The 21,404-nt window shown below is 39.6% G+C and overlaps 1 protein-coding gene across 3 annotated transcripts in view; it reads right to left on the minus strand.

Annotated features, from left to right (window-relative positions):
* Positions 1–2,235: 2,235 nt before the first annotated feature.
* Positions 2,236–21,404, minus strand: part of prickle2b (prickle homolog 2b) — a 138,078-nt gene continuing 118,909 nt past the window's right edge. For 2 of the 3 annotated variants that reach the window (XM_028447458.1, XM_028447460.1), the window contains 7 exons: positions 20,361–20,544; positions 14,022–14,135; positions 12,311–12,448; positions 9,661–9,864; positions 8,076–8,262; positions 4,633–5,517; positions 2,236–3,744 (listed from right to left, as the gene is read on the minus strand). In XM_028447458.1, coding sequence (XP_028303259.1) covers positions 2,789–3,744; positions 4,633–5,517; positions 8,076–8,262; positions 9,661–9,864; positions 12,311–12,448; positions 14,022–14,135; positions 20,361–20,544 — 2,668 coding nt within the window. In that variant the 3' untranslated portion in view covers positions 2,236–2,788. The remainder of the gene's footprint in view (positions 3,745–4,632; positions 5,518–8,075; positions 8,263–9,660; positions 9,865–12,310; positions 12,449–14,021; positions 14,136–20,360; positions 20,545–21,404) is intronic. The other variant, XM_028447459.1, reaches the window with a different exon arrangement.

Here is a 21,404-nt window from a genome sequence, read left to right on the forward strand (position 1 = left end):
TGTGTCATTAGCATTAGCAGCAAATACTTGGGGTCAAGCTCAAGCACCACCTATGGAAAGCTGTTTGAGCATACATTTGATATCAGTGAAAGGAACCACAATGATGCTATGGTTTAGTTTACTATCGAGTTACTTCACTTCACTAGTGAAGCACAAAGTGTCACTAGTAGGGGTGTGCATTGCCATGAATCTGGCAATGACGATTCACAATTGCCTGTTATGATACGATATAGCCTGATACTAGACAATATGACATACGTCGCAATATAGCGCAATATCAATAACTACAAATTTTCCCTTTACAAGTTCAAAATGGTAATATATATATTACAACTCACGAGAACAAGTAAATGGTAATTCAAGCATCAATATCAAAAACGAGTGGTATGTTTATCAAACTGTCAAATTAAATTTTTCAAAAAAGTTTAACTTTTGCTTCTACAACAGATTCTGATTCTGTTAAGTTCATACATTCTTAAAAAAAAAATAATAATAATAAATTAACCACATACATCTATAAAAGTGTCCAGTATGTTTTATGAAAATAAAGTGCAATCAACTTCCAAGCTAAAATGCATTGAGGAGTGAGGTAGTTTAACAAGGTCTCATGTGGTTCACTGACACCTAGTGGCCGGGCGTTTACCTGCTATGCATATGTAAGAACAAATAATTAGCACATCAAAAAAACAAAAAAAAAAACATACATGATTTAAAAATTGATTTGGACGATAATTGATAATTGTGCAAACTGCCATGTGCTTTTGAAAATATTACAACAAATGATGGTGCTGGATTTGTTTATAATCCCTATTACTTCATTTGCATTAGAGCTACTAGTATTACTAGTGAGATTTTGAGTGTACTAGTAGTACTAGTAAACAAGCTTTGTTTTTCTAGTAAAGGTTTTTGCACACTATAGCACAAGTAGACATTACCAGTACTAGTAATGCTTTGGTTTTTTTTAGTAACATTTTTTAAGTGACCCTGTGACCCAGAAAAAAGGAGCAGGTGGGTCAGAAAAAGGATGGATGGCATACTTTAAGTCTACAATTAATACTAGTAACACAAACCAGTCTACCAGTAGAACATTTTGCTTTACTAGTCAGGTCTACTCATGCACTAGTGCAACAAAAAACTTTACTGGTAAAACTGTATCCCTAGTTTGTGATTTACTAGCAGTAAACTACTACTACTAGTAGTAGTAGTAGTACTAGTACTAGTAGTAGTAGTACTAGTAGACCAAAGTAGAGTAGTCCAAATGAAGTAGGGAGGGATTATAACTAAATCCAGCTCCCTGATTGGTTTTAATATTTTTGAAAGCCAATAGCAAGCCTGATTAGTTTTTCCTGCTCTCCTCTTAGCATATAATGCAGGGATGGACAACTACATCACAGCAGGGGCCACAAAAATCTGATCCGAGGGCCACATGATAAACATTCATGTCAACATTAACACAGGGAGAAAAAAGGGGTTTGTCTTTTTTTTAATCCATTTTGTGTGTTTTTGGAGTCATTATGTGTGTTTCTGTTATTTTTGGTGTTTTGTAATCATTTGTATTTCTGTCATTTTCTGCATTTTTGGGGTCACTTTCTGCAATTTGTTGTTTACTGTATTTTCCTGTCATTGTGTGCCATTCTGTTGACAGTTTATACTGTACATTTGTGTAGCTATTCTGTAATGTGTTGTTTTGTTTTTTTGCATTTTTGTTGTCATTTTGTGCATTTTTTGTGTACTTTGTTTTGGGAGTTATTTTGTGTATTACGTCGGGCTTTATATTACTTTCAACTTCTTGAATAACAATCTTTGGGAATTTGTTTTGGGGGCTGCACAAAATTAGACTGAGGGTCACATGCGGCACCAGGGTCGCCAGTTGCCCACGTCTGATATAATGCTTAACAGCAGTATTAGTGACTTTTTTTTTTTTTTTTTTAACTTTAACCGTCAAGTGTACTCGCCTTTTAGTAAAGCAAAACTGAATACACGTACTCCAAATGTGAGTACTAGTAGCGCTTCACTAGCTCAAACAGCTTTCCATAATCACCATGGAATAAAGCAGAACATATGTGGCATCTACTTCAAGAACAATGAGCTTATTTGTGTGTGATTAGTGAAGGACCCTTCAGAACACCACAGCACATTATCATTCATTTATGCACCTAACAGATGGAGAAAGGAACTGCTAAGCACACAGGGTCACACGTTCATCTCCAAGGGGAAAAAAAACACCAACTGTCATCAGAAAAAGTCACGGAAATACTCCTTTATTCCCCAAATGGAGGGTCATGTCAGTCAAATAGTACATGCATAATCTGTTTCTGTAATGTTCTATCTCTACATAATAGATATTTAATACATATAAGATTCTATCGATACAAAATATAAAAATATGTGCTGCCTCATTTACAACCATATTTACAAAGACTTCCTTAACTTAAAGTGAAAATACAAATTAATTTATATACAATCCGTGTGCTCAATTTAATAGTAAATCTAAAGTCTATAAGAAAAAGAAAAACATGTGCTAAGGTATGACACGCACTGTCTGAATGAAAACCTGTGCTGTAGAAATACAGGGACCTAATTGTATTGTTTGACCTAATACTGAGGATAGATATAGAAAATAAACAAACATGCAAACACTGTTGGTTTTCACTGATTACTGACAGTAACCAATCACTGACTTTTAGTTACATGAAAATCAACGACACTGAATGAATGCACTAGGATTTCGATTCTTAAGCAAGAGTTTGTTAGTGTACAAGCGCTGAAGGGGAAAAAAATCAAATATTTAAGAAATAATGCAGTTTTTGCTTTTCCTACGTTTGCGAGTGTGTAACTGTTCACTCCGATTGGCTCCTCCCATCCCTGTGTTGTTGAACTTGTGCACCAGTTCCTGGTTGCTGAGGTAGCGCATCTGGATTGGCCTGGGGATCGGCTCGCCCAGGAAGTAGCCCTCGTCCTCTGATTCGGAGGAGGAAGAGCAGGTAGAGCACCAGTCATCGTCGTAATCATCCCAGGAGTACTGGTTCAAGCCGGAGCGCCGGGTTCCTTTTGGGTTCTGGAGAGTCAGGTCTGATGTGGTCCTGGGACACTGCCTGAAGAGCTGGGGCTGGTATCGACCCGCTCCTCCTGCTACAAAGCGGTCCCTGGCACTGCGTGGTGGTGGGAAACGATCGTAATCCTCTTGGACGCGCAGCTGCGGCCGTTCTTGAGGTTTCATCCTCCGATCCGCCACTAAGTTTAGTGCATTTTCTGAACGAGATCGACGGGACCTCCGTGATCTGTGGTGGTGGTGCCGACGCCTCTGTGGAGTGTCTTCAGGTGTGTCCATGTGGATTCCTGCTCCTCTCATACTTAACGGAGCTGCACACCCTACTCCACTCATCCTGCGCTCACTGATAGGAGGCAGACGCGCAGCATTAGCACTGCTAACCAAACTGATCCTATCCTCCTCCTGGAAAGTAAAGCCAGGGGGCAAATGAGACAAACCCATCCCTGCACTCATGCCAGAAGGGTCACGGTACTGCACCTGGTACTGAGTCGACCTTGGAGGACCTATTTCCATGTAGGCCTGATTAGCATTGAGACTATGAATAGACTCAGAGCTACGGTACTGCACGGAGGAGTTGAGTGTTCCCATGTTGCTTTTCTCTGACACGTTCATTCCAGAGTCTTTGCTCAAGTCAGGCATTGAGAAACGAGACAGGTGTTCCTGGCGCTTCCCTCCAGCCTCGGCTGAATTTCCTGGAAGAAAACAGAACAGAGTCCCATGTGTGACATGAGGAAACTTACTGGTAAATAAAAAAAAAAGCATTGATAAGAATAACTGAACCTAACCCTAAAAGAGTCTCAATACCCTCTAACTAATGCCTGGAAAAGCAGAGTTGTTAGAATCAGATATTTCTGGATTTCTAAGAGGTTTTAAACTTCATTTTGTGAAAAACTGCAGTATAGTTAAAGTAGATAAAAGCAGACATCTCTATAGATACTGTATGCTAAAACTGGTAGATAAAATCATGAGTTCTATAGGGCAACAATGATGAGGGCCTTTATCTTAGCTAGAGTAACAATGTTACAAATGAAAACTATGAATAAACATTTTTCAAACAGCTTTTGGGAACGGAGTTGTGGGCAATTTTAAAGCTGCTGAAGAATAAGGCTACAACAACGAATCGATAAAATCGACGATTCAAAAGCATCGGCAACGAATTTCATTAAAGATTTGTTGCATTATGGGATTTATGTCACTGACCATGATTGCGAGTGTGTGCACGGCAATGTGTGTTTCTTCTTTGTTGGTGTATGGTTGCTTCTTCTTACGGTTGGCGGACTGGGTATCAAAAGTAGGAATCAAAATGTAAAAATGTTAACGATTCTGGGGGAACCAATCAATACTCGATGCCCAACCTTAATCAGTAGTGAATGAGAACTTCTAGATGAAATACAGGTACAGCTGAAAAAATGTGTTATTGTTGCCAGCAGCTTTAAATGTTTACCATGTTACTTGTTGGTCTGCATTTGTTTTGGAAAATCCCAATTAGATTAAAGATTCTAAAGGTCCACAATATGTACAACACACAAATACAGAACAAATGAAATATAATGGCTGCCTGGTGCTGCTTTCCTACCCACCTGTAGCATTAGACAGAGCCAGAGACTCAATGGATTCTCTCGGGGTCTGCTCCAGTGGAGTCAGTTGCTCTGTGAAGCTTAGTGCGTTGATGGGATTCCTACTTCTAGCTACTTGTGTAGCTGCTGGAGGAGCTGCTTCCCTGCTTCTCTCTCCTAGAAACCCTGCATGCAGACTGATGGAGCGCTTATCTGAAGAGAAGCCGTTGTGATGCTGGGAGCAGTGGGACACCTCGGTGAAGCTCTTTTGCATCTTGAGTTTGGGTGGATGGTACTCATCCGGACTCGGTTGGGGGAACCACGCCTCGTTCAGGGAGCGACCTTTCATGGCTGACACAGGGGGTCGCTTTAACCCTGCGTTCTCCTTAATCCTGTGATCCTGCTGTTGATCAATGGGTCCAGTGCGGTTGGGGTTAAAGGCATTCCTCACATTGCACTGGCTGAGGAGCTGGAGAGGAGTTGGGATAGCAGTTGGATTACTCTGGGCTTCAAAGCTATAACTATCACATTCCTCCTGCTTCTGCCAAGATGGCGGCTCTCGGGTTAAGCTGGGAGTTTGGCTGGAGAGACTCAGAAGATCCATTTGCAAAGACAGAGGGTCCACCTCCCCAGAAAACCTCTCAGTCAGCACCCCGCCCCCACCACTCTTTCCCATCTTGAAGCTGCGTCTGGACTCCCTGGTGGAACGAGCGCTTTGGAAAGCCGAGTCGGATGAATCGGATCCATTAGGCTCCTCCCCCAGACTGCACGAGCGAGAACAGAAGATGTGACCCTGCTTGGGCAGGAAAGGCCGACCCAGGAGAGAGCGTTTACAGCGGGCACAGCAGAAGCAGCCCTCGGTGGCGTGCCAGTGCTGGCCTTCGTACGTCATCTGACCCTGATCGATGCCTGTGAGACACAAACAGTAGATGAGTCCAACATGTTGATGGGAACTTTTTAAAATCACTGCAATATCTAAATTTTTTTCCTTTTTTCAAATGATTACATTTTAAAAGGTCATCTTTTTTTTGAAAATAGCATTTGCAAACAGCCTAATGAATGAGAAACTAGGAGGTACAGATGACACATTCTGTTCTTTAGTTAACAGGGCCTGCACAAAAAAGTCATTATCATAATAGTTTCCAGTTATTATAGAGCATGTGTCAAACTCAAGGCCCAGGGGCCAAATCCGGCCCTTTGAATCATCAAATTTGGACCACAGGAGAAAGTAAAAATGACATAAAATCATTGTGAAAATTAAACTCAACAATAGTTGCAGGTAATAATTCCAGTAAGTTCATTTTGTCTTCTTTTTTAAAATATATGTTAAGGTTTTATTTAGTTTTTTCAGGAAATTGTTATCTCTTAATATGTGAAATTTCCTGAAATACCATGTCTGAATTAATGAAACCTTAACAAATATTTGCAGGTGCTCACAGTTTTCCCAGTGCTTTTATCACATCGCAGTCATTTTTAAAGTTAAACTGATGAAAAAACTCAAAATTTGTACAAAATCCTCAAATTATAACATTCCCTTAATTAAATAGAAATTGGTCACAAAATCTAGGAAATTTAAAGTAAAGATCCTGTTGGGACTGATATCTGTCACTTATTGCTTGGATATTTCTATCATATTTTTCATTTCATGAATACGTAGAAGTGTAAACTAGGACACAATAATGTTGAAAATTCTCATTTTCTCGCATAAAATCTGTGGTCCACTTGAGATCAAACTGTTCCATATTTGGTTGTAGAAGGTATAATCTGTTCGAGAGGGTTTTTTGTTCATTCAAGCACATAAACTCTAGTTTTATTAAAGCTAAACATCCGTCTTTTTTGCTAAAACATGGCTTCCCTTTTCTGTGAGAAAGCTTAGGTATAAATCCAACTTTAACGTTGCCGTGTGCGTCAGGGTTAAAACCCGAGCCTGAAGACATTTACAAAGTCATTCGATACAGCCATGCCTTTGACCTGAGCTGCTTTCACACTAGCATGATGTATATGCTACATATTTCTGTGCACTGTAAGCTCAGGTCTCTCCGACACTCAGCTGTGCACGCTTGCTTCACATGCCTGACTGAGGATGAGATCATTCCTTCAAAATCTACAATTTCCATTTACTTCTGCCATGGATTTATATAAGATTATCAGTTTTTTTTCTCAGTCGTTTAAAAAAATAAAAAAAGAAAGAAATGAGGTATTCCAATGCCCTGCATTAAAAATCAACTCTTTATGCTCTCTCCAACCAGTAAGAAAGTCACACAATCATGCATTTTCTTCCTCCTTGTGTTTCAAGTTGTTGTATTCAGGGCTTTAAATTAACTTTTTAGATCACCAGCCAGCATGGCTAGTAGATTCTTAAAGTTTCCAGCCAACCAGATTTTCCACCAACCACATTTTTTTCCAGCAAAAATAAACTACATTATGAGTGCCACAGAATAGATTTCAGCGTCCGTGTTTCTTTTAATAATTTTTATTTTAGTTGATTGCAGAAATACATTAAAATGGTAAAAATATAAACATTTCATTTAAAAACAATGTTGTAACAGTGCCTAAAAGGTGCAATATGGAACTTTGGGTGTGTCGGAGAAGTCAACCTTTTCTAAAGTATATTCTCAAAACTTAATAAACAAACTTAACCGAGATGAAAATTGGATCCTTGGAACACTATTTGAAGTTAGAAAAAATAGAAGTAATCAGTACTACGAATTACACGTACTGTAGAGAAAAAATGTTTTACAAACATGCATGCTTTTCAAATGTAAACAAACTGTATAGTGCACATTTTAAAGGTGAACCAATGGTCGAATACCAACCAATCATGACCCGACATCCATTTAGTATTAAAACTTCTCAATTTCTTCTTCTTTTTAGATCCTCTTTCATCGTCATTTTCCCGTGTGTCGGCTGCAGCCTTCCTTTTTTGCAGTTCAGGTTTTTCAACATCCGATAAATATCTCCACGTTTGTTTTTTTTTTCCTACCTCATTTTACAACTTAATGTCAGCTCTTATTGTTTGTTTTGCGCCGTTCCGTTTGTCTTCTCCAATACCAAACCATAACAGTCATGCTAACATAAGCACGTAGCCAATTGTTGTATGACTCGTCACGACATAGTGTTCATTGGAAATGTAAGATCAGTACAACCAGCAGTGTTGCCAGAAATACATTACATTTTAAAATCTAAACACACAAAAACTCTCAAATTTCTTGGAGGAAAACAGGCCAATCTGGCAACAATGACCTGTCGCATCGTTTCTGAGCCTGCCGATTCAAACAGACGCAGTGTTATTTGTTTCGTTCTTCACCGACCACATTTTGCCTGTAATGTTACAATGTTAACCGCCAAAGTTGATTTTTACACACAATTGGTAGGCGTTGACTTAAAGCCCTGGTTGTATTTAAAACAATTAAAACTAAAACTAATGAAAATGTGGTGAAAAGAGAAGAAGAAAAAGAAAAACACACCGATATGGTCTCCACATGAGTCGCAGTACTCGGCGTAAAGCGACTCAAAGCAGGAGCAGCAGTACGGCCTCCCCTCCTTCATGATGTAGCGCTGCCCCCCCAGCACCGTCTCACACTCAAAGCAGCAGAAGTGCTTCATGTGCCAGTGACGGCCCTCGGCCTCCGTGCACTCGTCTGCAAATATGATCTAAGAAAGAGGAGATAAAGAGGATTGTTCACAGGTACTCACACGGCCTCCCTCCCCCTCAATACAAACTACTTTCTCCTCCACTTATGTGGGAGGCTAATGTGTGATGACGGTGCATTTGCTTTTAAATAAGTAACAATTAAACTCCAACTATGCCATTTAAGTTCTTAAAGCGTCCTCGTCTCCATTTGTCACATCAGTAAAAGTCACTGGTAATGGATTTTAAAAGCCCACACCATTAGATAGAGGCAAACATGGAACTGTGACTGACTCTATAAGTGTCATATGACTTGTGTGAGGTCTGTATGAAGTGGAACATATAAATAGGTATACAGCATGGTTACAAGCCCAGTCTGTTTAAGGGGGTGTCATGCATTCCCAGTCACCAGATCAAGCCATGTGTGCTGGAGCCAATACAAAGAAAACTTCTTTGGATCTTTGGATAAAAGAAAAAAAAAAAAAATGGGATATGAAAATTATTTTTACATAAAATACAAGAGCAAACCTCTGTCACGCACCAAATTACCTCTTTGCCAGATATAGACAGTTATCTAGAGCAGTGGTTTTATGAACTCAAGTCCCCCCTTTGTCAGACTAGAACATTTTGCTCAGAATTTCTGTGAAAAAGTAACTATAGAGCGTAATGATAAAATGAATGAGTGATAACACTCAACAAGTGAAATAAAACAATTCAATTCAACTTTATTTGTATAGCGCAATTCACAAAACAACAGTAACAAACAGTATTTAGTGTCTCAATAGATTTATTTCTATAGATTTTTTAATTCCAGTCATCTCCCACCTGGTGTGGGACCAAGGTTTACTCTATTTACTATTTTCAGTTCATGTTCTAATTAAAATCATTTTTTGTGTGTGTGTATTTTGTAGTGATCTTGTGTGTTTTTCTCTCATTTAGTGTGTCTTGGTTGTTGTATTCTACTGGTGTGTGTTTTTGGTGTCATTTTGTGTACTTTGTTGTTGTCTGTCTGTTGTTTTTAATATTCAATTCAACTTTATTTCTATGCGCTTATCAAAATATAAAATTCATAACAAGAATTCAGTATATTTTTCTCTTAATTGGTGTGTTTGTGTTGTTTTGTTAGTTGCTGGAAATATTTAGTATTATTATAATTTTTAACTAAAAATAAACCCCATATTTATTATGCTTTTATTTGTTAGTTTTCCTATCTCTCTCTTACTCAACGACAACACAAACGTACAAAACAATTAAACTAAGTTGCATTTTAGAGAAAAAAAGACTGCAACGAACTCAATCAAAAATTTGCTGTCAAAATTAACACTGAGTTGCAGATGTTTCAAGGAAAATAATAATGATAAAGATGTAATGATTGAGACTTTTGCTAACACAGTGATTCCGGTGCATGCGTGTGCGTTCACCTCGTCGCAGGCGGTGCAGCGCGGCTTCAGCCTCTCTGCGTGGTGTCGACCACAGTAGATCTTTCCCTCCTGGTAGAAGTAGATGAGGTCAACCAGCAGCTCGCTGCACGTGCTGCACATGAAGCAGGCAGGATGCCAACACACACCATGTCCCGCCCGCGATGTAAACACAGCGATGTCACCACCATTTATCTGACCTCCGCACTAAAAATAAAAACACAAAAGCAGTGGAACATTTTTTTTTTAGTAATAGTTTGCTGACGTGGAACTTTTTCTTTGTATAATGGGGTTTCTGAGGGTCACACCAACAGTGTTTTTATGAAATGTTTCAAATATAACTCTGGAGTGGGGTTTTTACTTTGAAAATGCTTCTGCTTTTTACTTGTGGTTCTTTTTTGGCTTTAGTTCCAGCAAACAAAGCCTCCAGTCACTTTCAGCTTCGCTCTTTTTTTGGTGTCAAAGTATCGGTACATTGTACTTGTGCTGCAAACCAACGCCAAAAATGATTGTTTTTCTGCTTGCGGCACAAACATTTACCCATTTTAAGACAATATTTTCTACTCATGGTAATTTGGAAATCACAAGGTGGTTTTTTTTCTTTTTTTTTTACTGCATACAACATCTCTATTTTCTAGATTTTTATGGTATCATTTATTCCATACCATCAGGTAGCACCTGTTACAACAAGTTGCTGGGAAAGTACATAAGAGACTGTGATCCCATGCACTATCATTAATGGAGAGCAAGGTTCTCTGTAATTTTAAGTGAACTCCTGGAATAAAGGAATGCACCGACTGTGTTTAATCTTTTTGGCCACACCTTCCAATTCAGTAGAAAATGATGGAACTAACCACAGCTTTCAAGTTCACTGACTTCCTGCCTCAGCAAAGTTTAAAAATAAATAAATGAAAAGGTCCAATTAGAGAAAATTGACAGAATGTGATCAAAACTACACAAGATTCAACTTACAAATATGCTTCATAAGGAATATTCCAGGAATGACTCATTACGTTAATCCAGCTGATGTTTGGATTCATTGACTTCCAAGAAAAATGGAAACTTTTACGAGACCTACGATAAGATCTATCCACTGACCCAGTAAATTAGATCACAAACCACTCCGTCTCCAGCATACTTCAGCTTGGAATCTCAAGCTAGCAGAGGAGCAGAGTAAACGAGTGGAATAATGTGGGTGGCTGTGAAGTCATAGAGAGACTAAACAAGTGGTTGCTAGAGGACATGGTGGAGATTATGGCCTGGAGAGTGAGAGCATAAATTCTGGAAAGATAAACTAGACGAGGCACTACCGACACAATTGAGGTTGGAGTCGGCAAAAATAGATTGAAAGATGCAGGAAGATGGAAATCAGGTTATAAAAGTGGCACAAAGTTGTACAACTGTGAGAAAGCCAAGGTGAGAGAGAGGAAGGGAGAAACTGAACTCAATGCTGATTAATGCTATTGCTAATGCTATTGCTAATGCTAACAAACACTAGGTAATTGCTAATGCTAAGCTAATGTCAGCTAATGCTAAGCTAATGCAGTGCGATGCGGGCCAGCACCTGCATCCTCACTTGCATTTTCTTCAGGAAATGCAAATATTCTAGTTATAATTTTAATTGTAATTTTAAAAATCTGATGCTGTCAATTGTAATGAAGTTCAGATAATTGACTTTGTAAATGTAATTGGCATGAAAATTCTATCAAATCTGTCAATTATAATTTAATTAAATGTAATGCCAAACCTAGGATGGAAAATTGAATTAGATGATAGATAATATTTTACTAGTGACTTTTTTTAATTTTGATTTAAGACAAGGGTAAAAACTGACCCGTTATCATAAGAGATGCTAACAGAAAGCTAAAACAAGAGGACGGTTAAGTTTCATGGAGTCATTTATTTGATACTCGGTAATTGTGATTGTCATTGAACTTCAGAAATTAAGAATGTAATTGTAATTGACTTTTAAGATATTAAAAATAATCATCATTTAATTGTAATTGGGGAAAAAATGTCACTGTAATCGTAAATGAATTGAACAATGATAATTGAAGACGTAATTGCAATTACAAAATGTAATTGACCTCAATCCTGGCATCTACTAACAGAAGAGAAATAACCCTTTTGTCAAAAGTAGTCCCCGCTGTACTTTGTGGTCTCTGGAGGCCAGTACAAGAACTCACTTTAGCTAGATGGTAAATAATTGATCAGAAACAGGAAACTAAAAAAGACTATTTTTGAAGGTGTTGTAAAGTAAAATGCTTCACATGGAACAGCCTGTGTGAATGAAAGGTTTATAGATGCCGTACCAGCAGGAAAACCAGAACGACATATCATGCGAGGGAACCCCGAAGAGCAAAGCTTTGAGTCTGAATGCACAAGGTCACGTTACTGTGATATAAACAGGTTGCTGCTGTGACGCTGCCCTTTATAGGTCAACATATAGCACCTCCAACAAACCATTACAAATACCAACAGGCCTTTCAGCTTGTCCATCAAACCATCCACTGCTGTCATTCTGCAAGATCCATGAACACACCTTTGATCCCGACACTCCTCGTTTATCCTTCAACATACTGTATCTGCTCCACATGTGACATTTAAAGAAGTGAAAGGCTGGGACAACACAGAGAAGACGTTATCTGATTACCTGTTCGCAGATCGCTCCCGTCATCGTCACAGGGAATGGACGGACGTTCCCGCGTCCAAGGTTTTCCCGTTTCCGTTGATTACTGAAGAGCTTGAGCTCTCGCTTTTCCTCATCATCCAGGCTGTTACAGTATCGTACCTAGAGACACAAATACAATACACAACAAGATAAGCAGACGTAGTGTATAATTAACACTATCATAAGAACGTCCCTCGCATGCACTGTAGTTGAGTTGCATCTTAAAAAACACTATCCTTCCAAATGAGGGTTTTAATTGTGTTTAATTTGTCTGATATCAATGGGAACACTTTTGTTTACGATGCAAACTCTTCATCCCTTTTCAAAACTACATAATTGGGGTAGTTTTTAACTTTAATTCAGGTCGTATTGTACATGGAGGACAGTAAAAACAGTTGTAGTGATTTGGTTAAGCCACTAAATGGGCAGTTTTTGGATAAATTTGATACTTTCTGTACAATTTTAGAGATAAGAATCATCAGCTGGAAAAACGCAAGGTATAGTATGTGTCATTGAAGAAAGATCTCCAGCCTAACAAATACCAAACAATTTTGAATGTAAGGTCTGTAAGTTATGAGTACAATTGGGTGAAATCTTTCTCTACTCTGAGCTGCTGAATCTGCAGCTCTACAGCTAGTAGCAGAAATTATGGATGAAATATGGACTTATTTAAATAGCCCCTTTATGACTACTGAAGTAGTTCAGTCCCAAAGTGCTTCACAACATCAGCTCATTGCCCCAGCTAGTCGACCGTTGGGAGCAACTAAACTTAGGGTTCAGTGTCTGGCCCAAGGACACTTTGACACATGACCCTTCTGCCACCTGAGCCATGGTTGCCCAAATAACTCAAAATACAAAACAAAACAACAATCAGTAACAGGGATAATGGTCCCAGTCAATGTGGACTACTTCTACTTCTCCTCTTCAGCCCCGACGCTGTGTCAAGCATTGTGATTGGTCAAAGCATTGCTGAACTAGACCCATGCGTAACGGCATCAAAGAGTGGAACAAGAAATAGCATTACGCACGGCACAGCAGAAACCTGAATAAAAATGGATATGTGTTTATTTCAAGCCAAAATGCAACACCTAGTGGTCAAACATAAAACTAACAATGATTTGAATCAATTTGACTGACATATTAAAGTTACACACTTGTTTCCAAACTTGTGGAAAACTTTGGCACAGTTGTGGCAAAGTGGGCTACCGCCTGAACTTTTTTTATACAAAAACATGTGTATCTTTGGCCTAACGTTTATTATTATAACCAAACTTGCTGCAGTTGATGTCCATAGATTAGTTCACTTATTTCTGCTTTTTTAGCCTTCCCTATGGAGAACTGGATTTATATTTTATGTAAGGGCCCTACTTCCATCTGAACAAAAACTAGCCATGTAGGTCATGTAGAAGCTTAGAAAAACATTATGTGTTATTGGTATGTGATTTTTGAAAAAAAGTGGCTGGGGCGTAAGAGGTCAAAACATTTCATACCTTTCCCAAGAGTTAATATGTACATGCTGATAAAAAAGATCACACTACATTCACTTTAACATCTCATTCTTGCTGATTCAGGTGCCAGACCCCATTTCTACTCCTTTCTTATCTTTGCCTCGTGACAAAGGAAGCCAGCCATTGGATAAAGTTAGTGGGGGGAAGGGAAGGGGGGGGGGGGGTATCTCTTTACAGTATCTCACCTCATTGTCGTGGGGTGGGAGCTGATTGAGCAGCTGTTTGATGCGGTATTTCTCTCCCGGGCTGTTCACATAGGGCACCTTGTCCTCGGGCAGGGAGCTATAGTACTGGTGAACCTGAAGAACAGACAACAAAGACATTAAGTGGATAAGGACTTAAAGAGAACAGCACCATGGACCAAACGCTGCCACAGGCCACACATTCATTATAGAAGAAAAACAAGTCAGAATGATCCTTCCAGCTATCGGTTTAACAAAAAAACTTCTGGTAGCATTTTTGTTGATATCTCATTAGCATAGGTAATAGCTGTTATTAAGTTCAGCTAAAAGGTGCAACAGTAAAGAGGTTAAATATTCAACATTTACAACTGAGAGCAGCTATCCCTAATGGTTCAGACTTAATGGATCCTCTCCTCCGTCTCTGCACATTGCCATGGAAAAACCTTCATGCACTCACACACATGACCAAAGCCGCTATTAGCACTGCCACACTAGCTAATAAATGCACATTGCTAATCTGCTAATCACTTGACATTCCTGAGACACAATGAGTGTCATCTCAAAGTTATTTATTGCAGTCTTTCTTATTGCACTGTAACAGGGGGTGCCGGGGTGTTTGAGAGGTCGGGCAGTTGTATATGAATGTGACCAGAGGGGGTGAACCAAACTAAAGAAGTAGGAGGGTTTTGCAAAAACTAAAGGATAGCTGTACAGTTTTTTGACCCCAACCTATCCTTGTTCTTTTTCCAAGGGTAAAGAGCAGAAACTCTGAGGACGCATGTTTTAAGAGACATGATAATCATATGCCAACTCATGTCTCTCTCAAACTATCGATCAGTGAATAGATTTGCTGACTAAAAGCCTTCCTTGTCCTTGATTAAATACACAGTGTGTCACACAAAAAGAGATTACCTTGGAGCGTCGGCTCTCATACATTTTTGGCTCAATTACCTCCTTTCTGTTATTTCTGAATCCGAGTGATAACACACATTTAAAAGAATCTAATTCAGTAAATAATTGGAAAGAAACACTATTTACCTTTTTTGGATCGTGACCCCATTTTGCAGTTGAACTAGATTTACAAAGTGAAAGTGGAGAAATACAGTTTTGTTTCAATTAAAAAAAAAACAAAAAAATTCAAATAATTAATTATTTTCATTTTTCAGAAATTTTAGGCGAAGCCATTTAAACTCCAGGTTACCCCACATGGGGTCCCGACCCCAATGTTGAAAAACACTGATTTAGTGGCTCCTGAACAGATTTATTTCCAAAGTTTTCATCATTTCCAGTCATATCACGCCCGGGATGGGACCAAGACTGACACTTTATTTGTTAATTTTCCACTTTCTCTCTCTTAAGTAGCCCCTGTAGTGCCATCACATAGCCCTAGGGGTACATGTACCCCTATTTGAGAAACACTGCTTAGGAGGATATACAATGAAAAGTGTATAACTGTTAAAAACTCCTCAAAGAAATTATGTTGTGGCCTTAAAGCTGTGGCACTATGGGTTTCCCAATACTAGCGTTATGCAAAGTTTGTTTCTGGTGTAAATTTATAACAGAAATGTCTGGTTGGAAGTGCAACCAAGTTTCTTTTGCAGTGCTTTCATTGGCTTCCAGTGGCGCTGGTGAGCAATATAGGATCTAAAACCGGCATCCCCAACTGAAAGCAGAAACAAGGGCTGGACGGGGGGTTGGGAGGACGATCTAAGAAAAGCCCAGGAAAGAATGATTGTGGACGAGCGACAATAAGTCACTACGAACATATACATCCAAGGAAAAACACACAGAGCCAATGATAAATGACCAAACATGCTTCCAACAACAACAGCCCTACAATCCAGAGGTGAAAGGCAAGCTGCCCTGAGGAAAAGATCCAAAGACAGATGCAGACAATACCAAGTTTCAGTGAGAAGAGGCCTGTGATAATAACTGTAATCTAAAGCAGACCAAAACTAAAGACAGGGCAGGATTACAAACTGTACTAAAAGGAGTGTTTTCCAAAGCTAAAGCAAACAGAATGACTTTGCAAATGAGTGACAAGCGAGATCACTTTGCACAGCTGGTTTCTATTGCTGTTAATGGCAGGAGAGGCACAGGAAAAGACACCACCAGGCACCAGATCTGACATTCTCTCAGCAAGCCTCTTTGCAGCAGTTAGTGTACATGGACATTTAATTGGAGGGAAAACATAAGGGCAGAACATGGTAGAAAATATGTTGACCTCACAGAGAAGGAATTACTTCACAATTCAAAGCAGTAAGTGGCATGACTACTCAGTAATTGAGAATATTACCCCGATAGTAAGCATGTGGTCAAACACCAAAGTGTTTAATTGAATTCTTTTAAAAGGTCAAAGTGCCTCTGGGCTCTTACAGACTACGATGGTTCTGGTTCAATAGTATCAGAACTTGGGTGGTTAGGCAAGGTACACATGATAATCAGAACAATACACAATGTAATATCGTGGCTCAGGTGGTAGTGGGTCGTCTTCTGATCGAGAGGTTGGGGGTTCGATCCCAGTACCTGACTATGTGTCGAAGTGTCCTTGGGCAAGACACTGAACCCTAAGTTGCTCCCAGTGGTCGACTAGCGCCTTGCATGGCAGTCCTGTCCCACTGGTGTGTGAATGTGAGAGTGATTGGGTGAATGAGCTGATGTGTAAAGCGCTTTGAGACTGCTTCAGTGTGGTGATAAAGCGCTATATAAAATCAAGTCCATTTAGTCCATTTATTGTTTTGTTTGGGTGGCATCTGACATTAAAGAGAGTCCACCTGCTTGTTTAAGTTAAGATTATTTTCCTTGGCACAGGTTTATTGATGAGGAATTTTCTCTAATACTCATCTTAACGGTTGCAGCCCCAGAAAGAAGAAGAAATTATTTGCTGATGACGCTATTCTTTTTTTTTTGCCGCTTGTCATCTTCCCCAAAAATATGAAACCTCAGATGAATGTGTCATGGTTGGCAGCTTGGTTTTTGGACTAAAGTGACTTTTTGGGTCCCAAACCTGTCATTTGGTTCGTCTGAACATACCAGTTTCTTTAGAGCCGATTTAGGAAACTCAAACCAGCGAGTACCCCGTCCAGAGTCTAATCCCTATATGTGATAGGTTCAATTTGTTCACAGCGAGAAGCTAAAATTAACAAAATACATTTTCAGTTCACTCAGCCCATTTTTAATTCACCATAAGTGTTGGCCTGAAAGTGGGGCAGAAATGTGAGAAGCAGGAGGTCAGCTTCATTCCTTTTTAAAGATGTTTTTGTGCTAATTCCTCCACTGCAGAGCCTCCCTGCTAGACCTCTAGCCTGCATCAATACCCTTGAACCAAATTTGTGTTTGAACTTCCCACGTGCAAGTAGTTTTAAACTTCATGTTGGACTGCAAATTGAAAACAGACTCTTGTTGACGCTGAAGAGTCTGCATTTTAAACTAATGCTCCACGACTGCTACGGTAAGAGAACACAAACATCACTTTACAAACCACTGCTGGGTTACATTCTCGGTTGTGATGAACTGTAACTTGGCAACGATTATTTAAAAGGATGGATGATCCCATTTATTCTGCATTACACCATCGCAGTCACTGCACTTAATGGCAGCATTGATGGATCAATTATTTTCTGCATCACAAGGTTTGAATCTGAGACGTGTCTCAGCGAGCTATGATTTTTCATGCTGACAAAGCAACTCAAAAATTACGTTTGCCTTCATAATTCCTCAATGCGATCTGACTGAATGCCAGTTTGGCCTTCAAGTCTCTTGTTTCAATAGTGAGTTTCCAGTGGCAACTAAATAGCAGAGTGACGCCCGCTCCCAGTAGACAGAAATCTACACCCAGTGCTCTGATCTTTCAGCTTTAGCCTTGCATCTATTTCCAGTTTTTTTATGGGAGGTCAGACATGCATCAAATTCTTGAATTACTAGAAATTCATACTGTTAATTCTTGGAATTCACCCAATCTCCTGTATAAATGCATGGCTGAATCAATTTTGTTGGTCTGATTGTTGCATTTATGAGGGTTGTCATGGCAATAAAAAAAGAAAGGCTTCTCAGCTATTTTAAAGCTCTGTGTGCTGCCATACAACTCAGCCCCGTTCTCATTATTGCCTGCCCGGTCCTAAGGTCACATAGCCGCTAGATGAGAACCTAATTGACTCAGGGGTGATGTATGTGTGACCCTGGGGAGGGATGAAAAATAGCAGCTCTCTGTCACGGAGGTAAAAACAACTGGCTGTGCCAAAGATGTATTGAGCTGCTGGCAGTGCAGCTAATAAACAAAATGAAAGCACCCACCACAAATGCTTCCATTGTGTAGTACAAGATGAGCAACTTTTATCACAGCGGGGGCCTCAAAAATTGTTATTTTCTGATCCGAGGGCCACATTATCAACATTAATGTCAGCATTTCCAATAATGACCATTCTGAGCATCAACAAAGGAAAGAACAAAGGCTTTGTGTGTTTTTGACATCATTTTGTATATTTTTCTCTAATTTTGTGTGCGCTTGATGTTGTTTAGTCTTTTTGGATTTATTTGGTAATTTTATTTATTGTCATTCTATGTGTTTTAGTAGTCATTCTGCTTATTTATTGTTGTTTTGTATATTTTTCTGTCATGTTGTCTATTTATGTTATATCTTTTTCACTCATTTTGTGTATTTTTGTTCACATTCTGTATATGTTTCTATGTCTGTTGTTGTTTTTCTTGTTTTGTATATTTTTCTGTCATTGTGCATATTTTTTGTAGTCCTCTTGTGTGTTTTACAATTAATTTTGTGCATTTTCGTTTTTTTTTTTTAAGTTATTCTTGTTGTCATTTTGTATATTTTTCATTATTTTGGTGTTGTGTGTTTTTGGGGTAATTTGTGTATTTTTGCTTAGGTAATGGTAAGGTAATGATGACTTGGAAATAAGTATGACCGTATTATTCAGATCACTGGATCGATGTCGCAAATATTTATGTGCAATCCTTCTGTCCTCCTCAGCCTTGAATCCACAGCTGGATAATGTTTTACAACGCCACGCCTTTCTTTTCATGCATGAATTTTGGATCATTGACACTGTCGTGGGTGTAGTGAAATGTGAGCTTTTTAAATGTAACTGTGATATGATTACAGGACTGTTTCATTTGATCCCATTTTCTGTGAAGTGAATGGCCTGACGACTCTGTTCTTCGCACCTGCTTTGATAAGTCTATATGCAGTACTTTAAAGCTGCTTATCCACATAACTACATTTTTTAAAACTGTACCTGCCATTCATCCAAACGTTTCTGGTGTTTTTACAGATTGAAATTACAATGTTCATATTGTGGCTTTCACGGAAACAGTCAAACCTGGCCAAAATTGGAAACAGCGAAACAAAAAGTAAAGAAAAATGTTGTCAAGGGAATCACTGTCTTCCTTGTCTGGCGAAGAAACGCAGCAAATTACTGTAAAAATGACTGCATTTTTCTACGGGACTCCAAATCCCGCAATGCGTGAAAACACTTCTGAAGTTCAAGTCACAAGGCCATTTTGTCAACAAGTCATTTGTAATTAATGGAATCAAAAAACTTTTGAGTGGCAATTTCTACCTTCCACCGTTGTTTGCGGGTAAATATCCATCTCCAGAACTAAGTAACTTGCGTTTAGTGCTCCCCCTGAAGGTCCCTTTTGGTTATGTCACTGTCGTAAAGAGTCCACACCCCCCGCCGCCTGCCCCACCCCACAGCTACATGCGCACCTTTGCTCTCCAATCACGGTAGCAACTATGTGGAAGGGAGTGTGAAAATGTGTGTGGTGTGTTTGCTTGTGTGCTGACAAAGCAGCTCTGAAAATAGATGGATGGATGGATATTTGTGTGTGTGCTGCCTGATGGAGCACTGGGTTGTAAATGTGTGTGCGTGCCTGTTGCCACGACGACAGTGTGCATGATTGCTGTGTGATATAAGTTGGAGAAAAGTTAATATGTAGACAACCGTGTGCAGCCACGGGGCTGGTTATAATCTAGCATTAGTTTGTATTGGACTGCCGTAAAGCAGTACGTCTTGCCATCGGGTCAGAGGCAGGAAAGTTCAAGTGTGGTTTTCTGGCCAGAGACAGCAGAGAGAGATGAAAGACCCCCCATTCACCCCATAAACACTTGTAGTACCCTCACAAGGACTACGAGAAGGATTTATTAACGTAAAAAAGTTAGTTAGTTCTGCTTTAAGCAAGTTTAAGGATAAAAGACAGTCTTTGGCTCAAATCAAAACACAACCACAAAGACTGTAAAGAAAATGCTTCCTATGGTTTGATCATGATGAGTGTCTGTAAAACAGGGATAGGAAACTGCATGTAACCACGTTGTATAAGAACTCATACCTGTTCAGGTTTGAGACCAGGCGGTACCCATGCGTACTCCTCCAGAGCGCAGCCTGAGTCGTCGTCTGAGGTCGAGTTCCTCTGGAAGTCATACATCAGCTTGGTGACAGTCTTCTCCATCTCAACAGGCATGCTTGTCAGTGCATGCTCCTCTCGACGACACTTACAGTGCACACAGATCTTCCTGTAGGGGCAAGAACAGGTACAAATGTAGTCACTTTTTGATCCTCCAATGGTGGCTCTTTAAACAGAGTTCAAACCATAATTTTCAAGGGTACATTACTCGTATTGTCAAAAACCGAGGTTAAAGACAATGTTTTTCCTTCTCCCAGTCTCAGATGCAACCCTAAATAACATCGCGTAAGGTCACCAAATACAACCTGTGACAACAATGTTAGGGTATGATTAACTATGTACAAGGTACGATCTTTACTGCAAGACAAACTTGCAGACTGTGCCACGTGTCCTCACTCCTAGAAAACCAATATATCAATGTTAGAGGATTTATAAAATGAAGGAGATGATGATGCTCCACCTCTTTGCTGCTCTTTCACCCAAAGGCATTTGCACAGCCAAACAGAGGAGGATTGTTATCCTTTATAGACTCAAGTGTTTCTTTTCAAAACACTTCCAGGAATTCCTCTTGAGGGAATGACTGCGGCTTAGAAGAGATGACTTCAATATAGGTTAATCACCTGAGTGAAAGGATTAGAATTAAAACTGGCTACCGAGCTTTGTTGCCATCTGTATATTGATGGAAAGAGTAGACACCTTATACATACAGATCCTTTGTGTCCTTGACAGCTCTAAACCACATGAGTGGAAACTGGGAGGCCAGAAGTTCATGTCCCACTAACCACTTCTCCTCGCCAGGCAGCAAAACCAGGAAGACAATCTCATTATCTTCCCAGATGGATACCACGCCTTCTGACAGGCAGCTCCACAGAGAAGCTTAAGGACAGTTAGGACACGGTGCCCGACAGACTGGGGGCTTGGTTGTCTCAAGTCGGTTGCCAAATGTTTATATATCGGCTGAAAAAAATT

The sequence above is a fragment of the Gouania willdenowi genome, chromosome 5, assembly GCF_900634775.1.
Source record: "Gouania willdenowi chromosome 5, fGouWil2.1, whole genome shotgun sequence".
Lineage (NCBI taxonomy): Eukaryota > Metazoa > Chordata > Actinopteri > Blenniiformes > Gobiesocidae > Gouania > Gouania willdenowi.